A 13,480-nucleotide genomic window follows, 5' to 3' on the forward strand; every position below is an offset into this window, starting at 1 on the left:
GTTTATAAGAGAAGCAGAAGTCTAAATAAGAAGGTACAGGCTCTTGGCTTTTAAAGTTTCTCTTTAGACCCTTTAGTTTCACGTTTGCAGGTGCTCCTTCTTGGCGCCGTGCTGTGTCAGATTCACAGAATATGTCAAGTGATGAACTCGGGGTTATTGTATTGTGTGAGGTATTGAAGACGTAAGCCAGACAGAACAAACAGCATCAAAGCAATTTATCAGAGCGGAAATTCTTCTACTGCGTGAAACTGCATATGTCTGTCACATAAATAACATACGCAATCTCAAGGTAAGATTTACAGGTGTGAGAAAATCCTTTGGAATCTGTTGGAATTACAAGAATTTCTGCTCCGATTGCTTGCTTAATGTGTTCTGAGCTTCACATAAGTTAGCTCACTGACTTCTCACTTACTGAGCAGGTTGGACGTTGGTGAAAACGATGATTCACTTTCACAGAACCTTAGATAAAGCGTTTTAGAAATGCAAACCAAAAAAGGCTACAAACGCTTTTCTAGGTCTGGGTGCTCATCAATCAATCAATCCATCCATTTTCTTCTGTTTATCCAGTTCAGGGTTCGGGTTGGAGCCGAGGCAAGAGGCAGAGTACAGCTAATTTAGAATTATCAATGAAGTGACATGTGTTAGGAAGAAGCATAGACAAGTAAACTCCACACATAAAGGCACCACTCTGGCTTGTGGATTCAAGTCCACACTGAAAAAAAGGGATTGGCCATCTCTTGGATTTATGTAAGCATCTTGCGTGTATTTAACACAATTGCCTCATTCTTTAAAGTTAAGTGCAACTATATAGTGTCGAAATTACATGATATGCAGAGAGGGCAGATTAAATTCTTCATATCGTGTTCGAGTGAAGTGAGTCAATAGTATAGCAATGTTGAATCTCGCGACACCACACGGGATTTTAGTCTTGCACGCGTTGGATCGTGGTTTGAGGAAGGCATCCATCTCAGTCAAGTCGAGCAACCGCCTCTACTTTTTTCGGTATACCCAAAAAAGTAAATTGGGTGGTTGTTATATTAAAAAAGTCTACCTTCTAATTTGTACACAAAAATGTCATGTTTCTATCTTGAACGTAATTAAAACATGTAGGATCTGTATGAAATTCGACAACTCAATTTGTTCTTATTGAGATGACATGATACAGTCTAGTAAGAGTGGTTAGTTGCTGGACTCATTAAATTCAAAAGATCACAAAAGATTTCAAACTGCAGGAAAATCACTGAAGTTATAAGAGGCAGACAACTACACACACACCACGTGTATGCTATCGCTATTTATTGTGGTTTAACCTGTCAAGGACAAAGATGTGCAGAAAATTCTGCATCAAGCCTTGAAATCATAGCTTTCCTGCTTTTGTTAAGCCTGGATTGGAGGCATGGTGGTTAGTGCTGTTGCCTCACAACAAGAAGGCCCTGGATTCAAATCCACAATCTGGCTAGTTTGCACTGGTTTCTCTCTGGGTATTCTGGTTTCCTCCCACAGTTAAAAGTCATGCAGTTGTTAGAGTTGGGTTAATCTGTGATTCTGAATTGCATGTGAATGTGAGTACAAATGCTGTCCAGGGTGTACCCTGCCTCTTACCCTATCACTTCTGGATTATGCCCCAGCCCCCCTGCAACCTGGATAAAGATAGGAGGACGGTAGTCGTTGTAGATCCATTCAATTCTTATGTTAACCAGACTCTAGACTTTGTTGAACATTATGTAATATGAAGACAACATGTAGTATTTAAGTGACCAAGTAGTATTGGGGTAAAAGTTATTGAATAGTGTTGAAATAAAATGACAAAATTGTGAAGGATTAAAATATTCCAAGAGCTCACCTTACTTCATCTAAACATGTTTCAATCATGTTTTATCAACACAAAATGCACAGGTTTATTGAATATGAATAAGTTGTGTTGATTTATCTCAGCTGTTTAAGTGTCTGCCAAAGCAAAACAATTGTATGCAACTAATGTCCACTACTGAATTAAATAAATCCAACATGGCCTTTTTTTCAGTGCAGGATCTTCTTGCTATGAAACAAGAGTGCTAACCACTGCTCAACTGTGCACCATCATCAAATGTTTTTTAATGTTGTTTTTAATTACTAGTCTTTTTTAGCAACTGTAATCAAGATTGCTGACCTGTAATTAAAAACACTATCAACAGCAAAAACCACCATCCGTCCCTCCATTGCCTGATGCTTGTCTGACCCCAAGGCAGCAGTCTAAGCAGAGATGTCCCTCTCCAGCTCCTCTGAAGGGAGACACAAGGGAGTTCTTAAAGTAGTTGAGAGATGTAATCTCTCCAGCGTGTCTTCGGTCTGTCCTGGAACCTCCAACTGAGCCCAGAAACCCTTCTAGAATGGCCAAAATGAATTAATGAACAAAACCTGCCCAGCTGCCATAGGGCAAAAGGCCCTATGGCAGCTGGGATAGGCTCCAGCCCCCGTAAATCTTAATTGGATGAGCATGGATGGCAAAGTTAAACATTTCGGAGAATGTACAAACAACAGAATGAAAGGAATTTTTAAAATCCACTCTGAGTCCCAAACCACTAATAGTATAAGCTACACACCTCAAGAAGATGGTTTGGACAAAGCATTGTGGCATCCGTTGTTTGAATTCCTTGACAAATTTCTTTATCCCTCATTAAAACAAACCAAACAAAAAAAAAATCCAAAATGCTCAAAGAGTCTGAGCAGCTCTTATTGAAACATACTCCTGCAAATGAGAGGGAAACATCACAGACATGATTCAGACTGACTGCTTTGGTTACTGCAGACACAACGTGCATTCCCATGATTCCTGAGCCCAGACACACAACACGCAGTTTAGGTTGGTGAACGGAGCTGTCACGCTTTGTAACCAATGGGACAAATCAAGCCTGGAGCTGTAATAACAGCACAAAACGTTTCTGGTGAACTTATTTAAAAACAGGAGATGAGAATAATGTGTCTGTCCAGCATGAAGGGAGACATCCACTATACTGTCCTTGAACCCCTTAAGATCCGCTGAGGCTGCTGTAGAGCATGTGGATGGATAGTAATCAGGGCTCCCAGGGAGGAAGCAGTTTTGCTGGTCAACAGAAATTACCCTTGCTTATGATTCTGATGGAAAGATTGTCAAAAAAATGGACTTTGGGTCGCTGAGAAAACTTAATTATAACAGTGAACCAGTTTAACCAGTGCACAGGAAATTTTAGGAAAAGAGTTCCAGTTTGCAGTGCTCATAATTGGAGCTCAACCGGAAATGAAAGTGCAGATCTGGATGATAGGTGCAATGTGAACACAATAAAGATAACCATCCTTAGTATCAGCACATGGATCAGATAAGGTGAATTGCTGCCAGACATCCGCAGCCAGTTTGCAATCATGTGCTTTTTTAATAGAAATTGGGATACTCAAGTTACATTATATGTCACCTGGAAACGTCACTAACAACAGAAGTAAGAAAGCAACAGTAGAGGTTAAACTGTGGAGGACAAGAGAGCCAGAGGTGATGCAGTGAAAAGGTTGCAGGCAGGGCAGAATACCGCGGTGATGTCAAGCAAAAAAAATCAAGTCCTTTTGATAAATGTGCTTTTCCTTTGTTATTTAATAGTGTTTGATCCCCATCGAGCAGCACAAGCCCGTCTTCACCTCCATCTTTTGTTCCCACTCATGCGCTGAAAGTTTCTTTATAATCATATCCTAGAAAGTGTATTTGGAAATATATGCACCTGTTGCTCAAAGCACTGAAAACTTACAATATTTAGGATGTTTTGGCATCTTCAAACAAAACTTTGAACACTTCTGTGTAGCAGCTCGGAAAGCTAAAACAGGATAGCTTCCTGAAAACATTAGCAAACCTCTTCACAAGTTTGAACAGTAAATTCCTTCAAATATTTCTTTCAGAAATGAATTCAGTGCATTTTGATTGTTTAAACTAAAATCACTTTGTGCTAAGAGTAAGTCATTTGCTGGAAACCTGACTGAAACTCGAGCTAAAAGTGCAGAGAAGCCAGATTCATAAGAACAATCGACTGCAGCAAATCGGTTAATTTTAATGTTATTAATCATTAGTAAGAGAATTTCTTTCAGCTTGGAATTAATTAATTACAGAATAAACAAAGTCACAGTTCAGTTTAAACATTTTTTTAAGTGTGGTTTTTATCTGGGCTTTAACAAAAATAACATTCCAGCCTGTTGCCCAACACATTCCTATTAAAGCAACATCACAGCAACACATTTAGAGCCCCGAATGTTTGCAGGTTCAGCTACAGTTACCTTATAACAATTCCTCTGCAAAGCTTATTATGCTGGAAAAAAGCATTTAAATGTTATTTGTGAACTGTTGGGTGAGACTGTCTTTTCTTATTGGACCTCAAATATTCATAAAGTGTATGAAAAAAAAATTGTAAATAAAAATTGTGTTACTCAGTTCATTGTACTTTAAATACTTTACATTTTCAGCACATTTTGTGACTTTTTAATACCCACAAAAGTTCCTAATAAACAATACCTACGCGGAGTTACGGTGATGTGGATGTTGTGTAAAGCATCGGGAAGGGCTTGGCTCTGCACTGCAAAAAAATGTTTTTTTTAACCATAATATTGTGGAAGTCACATGCTTTGAAACATTTTAAACTTTTTGTCTCCAAAGCAAGTCAAGGAATAGGAAACGCAGCACGGATCATTTTTGGCTTGATTATATTTATGCTGATATGCAAACACAGTTTCAAGAAAACGCACGTTTCGCATATTTGAACACTTTAGATTGCGTTGGGTACATCTTCACTGAAAAGTATCCCTCATTGATGGCGGTGTTCATTTTGTATTTATTTTTACATTTTATTTGAATAAATGTGTGCTTGCCACAATATAAATTAACCATTAGGTGCCCCATGTTTTTGCAGTGCATCCTGCTTTGCGCACGCAGTCTGAAATTTGACTCGAGTTTAAAAAGCGCTGACAGGAGACACAATTCACAAAGCAACGAGTTTCTCTCTACGGGCGCCAGGTAGCTCCATATACGGATTGGAGAGGCACTTTGCAGCCCCTCTGGCACTAAGTCTTGCTAGGGCGCACAGAGGGGCAGTGCCATGTACGCTCCTGACAAACGTATGCTCCTGAACGAAGAGAACCAGACTTTGGTGTTCACTGTCACCACTGACCTAATGATGGGAACATCTGGAAACAGCACCGACCACCATAACGGATCAGATCCGTTTGCAAGGAACGAGGAGGTGGCACAAATAGAGATAATGGTTCTGAGCATCACCTTCGTGGTTGCTGTGATTGGGAACGTAAGCGTCCTGCTGGCCATGTACAACACAAAGAAGAAGATGTCGCGAATGCACCTTTTCATCAAACACCTGAGCCTGGCCGATCTGGTGGTTGCTTTCTTCCAGGTGCTGCCACAGCTGTGCTGGGAAATCACCTTCCGCTTCTACGGCCCAGACTTTCTCTGTAGGATTGTGAAGCACCTCCAGGTGATGGGAATGTTTGCGTCCACCTACATGATGGTGATGATGACCCTGGATCGTTACATTGCCATCTGCCACCCTCTGAAAACCCTACAGCAGTCCACACGACGCTCGTACATCATGATCATCTCCACGTGGATATGTAGCCTGGTGCTCAGCTGTTCACAGTACTTCATCTTCTCCCTGAGCGAGATCCAGAACGGCTCGGGCGTCTACGACTGCTGGGCGCGCTTTATCGAGCCCTGGGGCGCCAGGGCGTACATCACCTGGATAACCGTGGGCATCTTTCTGGTGCCCGTGGTCCTTCTCATGATGTGCTACGGGTTTATCTGCCACAGTATTTGGAAGAATATTAAATACAAGAAAAGAAAAACGACGGCTGGTGCTGCAAGCAGGAATGGACTGATTGGAAAGAACTCGGTCAGCAGCGTTACAACTATCTCAAGAGCCAAACTGAGAACCGTTAAAATGACTTTTGTGATCGTTTTGGCGTACATTGTTTGCTGGGCACCGTTTTTCATCGTGCAGATGTGGTCTGTGTGGGATGAAAACTTCCAGTGGGATGGTGAGTGCTTATAAATGAACACAATACTTATTAAATGTCACACTTTTAATCGTTCTAAAAATGTTGAGAATTGCAGGGGGAGAAAATTAACAGAAACTTAAGAATCGCGTTGCGCAAGGGAAAAAAATCCACGAATTGCGCGCCTTTACGCACGAACTTATTTGACAAACAAAACTAAAATGTGTAAACATACTAATCTAAAACGTATACAGTGTCAAACCTTTCACGCACACGCGCTCACACGCACACCCACAACTACATTTCACCAAATAAATTAAATCTTATGTTCCGTACGTGTCCATTTGGAGAATTTTAGGTTTTGAAACCCCGAGTTTTCCAGGGAGATTTAGGAAGGAAAAAATCCTACATCTGCATTTTGAGACGTTAAGTGGTCAAATGTTATGGCGCTTTAAAACCATGCCACTAGTATAAATAATGTGTAAGCAACATATTGTGTCCTGTACACAAGGTGTTTCCCTTTTATCTCCTCTTGTCTCTCTGCCGTCAGGATTCTTCTGTCTTCGTCCTTATTGTTATTTTTATTGTTAGTCCTTATTTTCTCTCTTAGTCCTCATTGTTATCTCTCTGAGTACTCACTGCCTTGCTCCTTTTCAATGTGGCTTCACAGTCCTCTCTCCTACGTGTATGGAAATAATTTGATAAAATCAGATTACATCTTTTTTTAACAAAAGTTTTAAGTCACATTAGCCGAACCTGTTTTATACAATTTATATGGTACTAATACAGTAATACTATATTATTGTACTAATTATCAAATGCCCTACTTTGCCTTACTTAAAGTATTTTAACCTGTTTTTTAAAAAGTGAATTCAGAGAAAAATATTTCAGACTTTTGTTCAAAGTTTATCAGTCTGACTGTGGATCAGTGGAATTAATTATTGCTGACTAGCTGATAAGTTCATTCAGTTCTTGGCTGAATTCAATTGTTAACTTTTGGTGACGGTGTTGGGATGGGTAGGTGGGTGTGGGGTGAATGTTAAGAATTAAAATTTACGTGTAAAATTCTTAGGTAAACTGTATCACTTTTCATTATTATCTCTTTTGTTTTGAAATAAAGGTTTTGAAGTCCTAGTGAGATGGATAATTCCAACAACTCAAACACAAACAATGACAACTGCAATTAGATGATAAAGTCAGATGTTGTGGTAGTTAGCTGGAAGGCCAAAGCCCACAAAAATTGGGCCCAAAGCTCTCAGTGAGAGTAATTTTACAGGAAATTTACAGATGATTCACATTTACACATTTTCAAATTCTGGTTTCTAGTATTTTTCTCCCCTACCATAAAGTGCAATATAACTCAAATTTGTAGAAATTTGGGGAAGTTCTAAAAAGGCACCATGGTAGGTTTTGTTGTTGTTGTTGTTGTTGTTGTTGTTGTTGTTGTTATATATGTCATCAACCTGCAAAGGATTGCAGGTAAAAAACAACAACAATCATTTATATAGCTCTATAAACTCAAGTCCTGGCAATAAGTAAACTGTATGGGCCTACTATATTGGCAGCTGATGAAACAAATTCCTCCCTGAGTTGGACCACTGTTTATAGCTTTCCTCGTCTTCATTATAGGTTTTTTTCCTTATAATTTTAGGCACCAAAATTTCTTGTCTTGGCTTAGAAAATTATCGTGGCTGCAGTGAAAACAGATCCTGTTATTTTTTAAATGCGTTAATTTATCGTTGCTTCCTTTGTTACTGGTGTGAGGAACTCTGTGACAGTGAAGACACCAACAGATCACATTATCCTCCAATCAAAGTGTTTCAGATGTAGGAAGAGAGAAGGAATTTATACTTAAATCTATCTGACTACGTGTCAGTGTATGAGGAGGTGGATTACCGCCTTTTGCTTATATTATGAAAATTACATTTTATTCCAAAAGTCTTAAAACTAGTTGGATCTGCAACAGAGATTTCTTCTAACTTTAGCACACCTTTATAACTTTCAGAGTTTGTGTGTCTGGCACATTTAGGCAGCATTTAGACACCAGAGGCACTGAGTTAAACAGGCATTTCTACAGTCTGTACCAGATGTTTTGCGAATTAATCATCCTTTCCCTCCTTCCTCTCTCTGTTCTCCAGATTCAGAGAACACAGCAGTGTCTCTGTCTGCACTCCTTGCCAGTCTCAACAGCTGCTGTAACCCGTGGATATACATGATCTTCAGCGGCCACCTCCTCCAGGATTTTGTGCAGTGCTTCTCGTGTTGCCGCAAAATCAACACCGACTTCAAGAAAGAAGACTCAGATAGTAGCCTCCGCAGAACGACTTTGCTGACTAAGATGACCAATCGGAGCCCAACAGGTAGTACCGGCTACTGGAGAGAGCTGGATAATTCCTCCAAGTCCTCTATTCAAGCAGAGTAAACACATGTTTGGCAGTGGCACCAAATGGCATGAATGACAGGAACTGCAATGTCTGAAAATTTTACAGAAAATCAAGCTTTTTTTAGTGTGAAAAAAAAACATGAAACAGGGTGATGCGAGGTTCACAGAAGCAGAAAATATGGACACATTAGGGAACATGCATACATCTTCTTTCTTTCTTTAGATAACCTCAGCAGAAGCGTTAGAAAAATAATGAGAAAAAAGCGTGCACAGGCTTTAAGTTGTTCTCTTGAATGTAATCATAAATCTTCAATATTCAGTGTTTTGCAGATTCCTGCATGAGTTCTTCTGAGTGTTTTTTCTTTTTTTTTTCTTTAGCGAGAACCTTTTTTTCCAGGAATCCTGATGCTTTCAAAGGTTGTTGTGCCTCCCCGCAGTGCTGCCGAACACCCTTTCCTGTTAAAGTGTTTACAAAGATAAAACCCATATAGCAGCCGAGATGTGTGTAGTGATGGTGAAAACGACTCTTCCAGACCACTCGTCTCCAAGTAACCAAGGCAGTCACCTCATCCTTTGTGTTTAGCTTTCCGTTTTTCTTGTTTTTCTTAGAACCACATTTTAGTGGCTTGTAAATCTGATTTGAACCTTTTGCTCTGACCTGAGGGAAAAAAGTAAAATAAAATAAAAAAAAAGGGAAGCATGTGGAGTTACATTTATCAGCCAGATTTTTGTGGTTATGTGCACTTTTATGATTTGTTGAAGGAATTGTTTCATGTTGCACAAGACAGTCCTAAATTTGATGGCTTTCATTTCTTCTCAGCATTGGTAAATGAGATCTCCTTCAAGTTTTGTGGACACACACACACACACACACACACACACACACACACACACACACACACACACACACACACACACACACACACAGAGAGAGAGAGAGAGATAGAAAGCAGGGGGCTCTGATGAAGTGAGACTGACCACTGCTGGATAAGTCAGCCCACCTTCTCACAAACTGTTCCCATGTCTTTCATAAAATCTTGGGAAGAAGCTCACACATTCCACACACAACACGTCAGCACACTTCCTGATTTTCCTCAGACATCCTGCACCACTGGAGGTTCTGAGTTTTGGCTTCATTTGCACTCGAGATAAACAATTTCCTGGAAATCAATGTGATATGTGACACCACAATGGTTGTCGGATTAAAAATAATCCCCCCCACAAAAAAGCTATATTGAATCAAGATTGTACATAGATGTTGTGTATATATGTGTGCACTGTGTATCAAAGTATGTACATATCAGTTCAAATGTTGCATATTTGTATATTAAAAGCACTTAAATGTCTGTAAATAGGAGTAATATATGTAAATCTATTGGGCATGAGTTGCTGGTCTGTAATGGCTTGTGCAAATCTTTAAGAGGTAACTTACTGTAACACCTTATGTTGAAATATACACGCCAATGTACTAAATATTACGTTGTCTTTGTTCCTGTTTTTACTACATGGAACATTTCATAGTTTGTGCTTCATGAAGCTGGTGCACAGCCACAGAAATTTATGTGTGTTATTTCTGTTGAAAATGAAGTGCTTTGTGAAGTCATGTCTCTTGCCAATCTAAGCACTTGAAGCTTGCCAAGCTCTGGGATTATGCAACTGCTTGACCTTTCAATTGAAAACGTGTGAATGGGAAATTCTGCTAATGAGCAGCCTTTTGTCAACATGTTGTCCACCCCCATACTGATGGATAATATATGTCCCAATAGAATGAATAGCACCTTGTAATAAAGTGATAAATCATTGCATTAAAAGGTCATTTTACCTATTCAACTGAGTAAAGATTTTTTTACTGTTTATTTTCAGTGTGAGGAGGTTTTGAGATACATCGGTAGCATTTCTTTAGTAGAAAAATGGGCAATGGAAAAATGGAAAATGTCCAGGTAATTTTGTCAGTTTTTTTCATAAATGGTAAAATTCAACATGTGGTTAAAAACAGTAGGGGGAAAAAGTCTAACAAGAAAAATCCCTTCATAGTAAAACCGTACCGTATTTTTACAGATTTTACTGTGTTATGTGCCACAGTTTTCCTGGGTTTTGATGCAAAGTAGTTGTTGCTTTGAGTTTGCCGGCTGTTGGCAACTCCAGCTGATTAAAAAGAGATTTAATGACTCATAACTTTTTAATAGATTCTGTTATCATTACAACAAAGACAGACTAGCCCAATGTTTATGACAAACCAAGCTAACCAGTTGTGAGCAGTAGCATCACATTCATCATACAGACTATCTCAACACAAGAAACCAGATGAGCACACTTCCTCAAACACCAGACCATTGCTTTAATCCATCCAAAAACCATAGCTCCCAACAGACTTCACAAAACAGAGTGTTAATAATTTTCAGAGGGCCAGGTTGTTGTTCCAGGTTCTGGTAAGATTTGTATTGTTTTTTTATTTTCTTCATCCATTAAATCAAAATTCTACAAATCTCAGAGGCAAATATCTCAAAATCCAGACACATGAAACCAGCGTTGTGAGAAAACATGTTTCCTATTTAAGCTGACCCTTCAGTCATCCATTAGATTCCATCAGAAATGCAATTTCATTTAATTTAATAATAGTGATAATACTGTAATATAATAATAATACTGTGTGATTGTGTAACACATCATATTATTGCATTATTCTGTTTCACAATAACAAAAATGTCTTACTCCTCTCATTTAATCATAATTGTGTAATGAAATACTTCAGTGATACAAGTTTGTATAGGAAAATAACATTTACCTTGAAACAAGGTTTCCTTGGCATTTACTTTAGCAGCCATGCCACACTGCTGCTTAGCATTTGAAACAAGAATGATATCTGCTGTTGCTTAGTGCATCTGTTGATAATGACGCTTTTTTGGAGTTCCCCTTTGCAGTATCTAAAACCTTTCAACCCCACTATGTCCTCTAAGGTACAATTTATCACCAATCATGTGATTTTAAGATTGTTGGCTGTGTCATAGATGGATGACAGAGGAACTCGTTACAGGAAATGATGACTCCTTCAAATAGCGCTGAGTACATCAAGTTCTGACTGGTTTTGGAGAGACAGTTGTTTTAGATATGGTGAACATAGCTCAAATTCCTCACCTAGCATACACTCTGAATCTCATTACAAAATGCCAACCATGAAGAAGCATTCCTACGAAACGCTGGCCATGAGCCAGGGATAGGGGGACAGGGTCTGCAGTCAGAGTCTAGACTGAGAAAATAATAACTGAGCTTCATCAGAGACTTTGAACAACTAGAACTCCAACTTAGAAATTCAGAAAACAGACATCTTACTATAAGGACTGCAAAATTAGGAGCATATCCACAGAATACGTGCAAAACCCAAGATTTTCTATATTTTGTGTTGGAAACATGAAACAGGGCAATGCAATTTGTAAACTCCAGTCCTTGAGGGCCAGCATCCTACTTGTTTTTGAGATATCCCTGCCCTACCTGCTACTGATTACCTGGATCAGGTGTGCTTTGCCAATAAGAAGCTACAAGGGCAGGTTAGTTGGAAAGCAAGCAGGACAGCGGCCATCAAGGCCTGGAGTTTGACACCTGTGGTCTAGGTAAAGCCAACTGCCAGTCAAAGTGGATACATCTGTAACTTGAAGCCTTAAAAAATTAAACAGCTAAAAAATATTTATCCCCTAGATTTATTATGAAGTAGTATATTACCTATAGAGACCAGAGCATTTTGTATCAGGCTGTGATCATGCCTTATTCTGATGGTCTTTTTACATAGAAGTTTGTGGAGAAAGGCTTTTTCTTTCTTATTTTTGCAAATTAGTTTCAGCATACAGTCATTCATTCACCCTGAGTTGCTTGGGAGATGAACAAAAAAAGGATAAATGGATCTCACTGGAGTGCAGGGGTCTGCGAAGAGCGACAACATCAAAGACTTTTATATCTTTTGCGTTTCACATCTATGGATACCTCAGGCAAAGACAGAAGTGGAGGGATGTCAGTCAGGGGGCTGAAAAATGCAGAGATATTAACTGCAGATGCATATGAAGGTCTTTGTTCGCTGGCACCCTTCTGAAGAGCAACTTCACACTGACTTCGCTCCAAAATCTCAAAGCCCTGAAACATGATTTTTCAAGCACCACTTTGCTCTTTTTTGGAAATCCCTCACCTTCTCCTTCAGCATTTAAGCTCATGCCACAGAATTCAGCACAAGAATTCCTAATGATATCCAATCTGTCATATTCTTTAGCTTAAAAAACATTAAGATCCCACATTGTTCGGGAATCATGCCAAGAAGACTCATACTCCCTTTCTTAATGACTAAACAACTTGTGTTTTTCTAGCAGGAACTAAGTCCTGTTTTCTGTTATGATCTGGACAATTGTGTCCACAGCTGCCTTCCCTCCACCTGACACCCTGGCCTTTCCTCAACCCGGTACAGAGATTCTTGCTTGCATGCTAGCGTAAACGAAACAGGCTTTACAAAATGTTTAGAAAGTCAATAATCTGACAGAAGTGTTCATTTTAACAAATGGGGGATACAGATTTCTTTCTTTCTTTGGCTGAATTAGACTGCAATTGGTTAATGGTAACATAACAAACCAGATGTGTTGCTTCTAAGTGGATCCGACTTGAAAGAGTCTCAAATACAGGAAGTTCTTTCAGCTCTCTGATGAGAGTTAAATGAGAAGAGGGTCTGTCAGAGTGGCAGCATATTTGCCTCAGTTACATACAAGCCTCTGTCTTCCTGCTCCATTGTTCTCCTTCTGTTGTCCATGAAAATAACACATATTTCTATTTACCATTGTGCTCTTTAATCACCCCCCAGAGATCAATCAATCTATTCAAACAGGTTGATCTAAAAAAAAAAAAATGCTAGTACACAAAATCTGGAAAATAAAGCATTATAGTTCAGGTATTCACATCCTTCCAGACAAGGCTTGCATAACTAACTTTTTTTCTGTTACTCATGTTCTGTGTTACCAAACAAATTTCCTTCACATAGATTGTGGACAGCATGTCTATTGTCTACTTTTAGCCTCAGCTGTCAGCAAATTTCTTAGGCCAGTTGACCGACTGTAAGTTATTGTTTCCTAG

General features: G+C 39.2%; 1 protein-coding gene across 2 annotated transcripts; it reads left to right on the forward strand.

Annotated features, from left to right (window-relative positions):
- Positions 1-5,001: 5,001 nt before the first annotated feature.
- Positions 5,002-10,149, forward strand: avpr1aa (arginine vasopressin receptor 1Aa). 2 transcript variants are annotated; one of them, XM_063480994.1, is made up of 3 exons: positions 5,002-6,036; positions 8,133-8,354; positions 8,756-10,149. In XM_063480994.1, the coding sequence occupies exons 1-3, from the start codon at positions 5,088-5,090 to the stop codon at positions 8,866-8,868; spliced, it is 1,284 nt and encodes a 427-aa protein (XP_063337064.1). In that variant the 5' UTR covers positions 5,002-5,087; the 3' UTR covers positions 8,869-10,149. The 2 variants fall into 2 exon arrangements, with proteins under 2 accessions (XP_063337064.1, XP_063337065.1); XM_063480995.1 differs by having other exon boundaries at positions 8,133-8,867.
- Positions 10,150-13,480: the final 3,331 nt, after the last annotated feature.

The sequence above is a fragment of the Pelmatolapia mariae genome, linkage group LG7, assembly GCF_036321145.2.
Source record: "Pelmatolapia mariae isolate MD_Pm_ZW linkage group LG7, Pm_UMD_F_2, whole genome shotgun sequence".
NCBI lineage: Eukaryota > Metazoa > Chordata > Actinopteri > Cichliformes > Cichlidae > Pelmatolapia > Pelmatolapia mariae.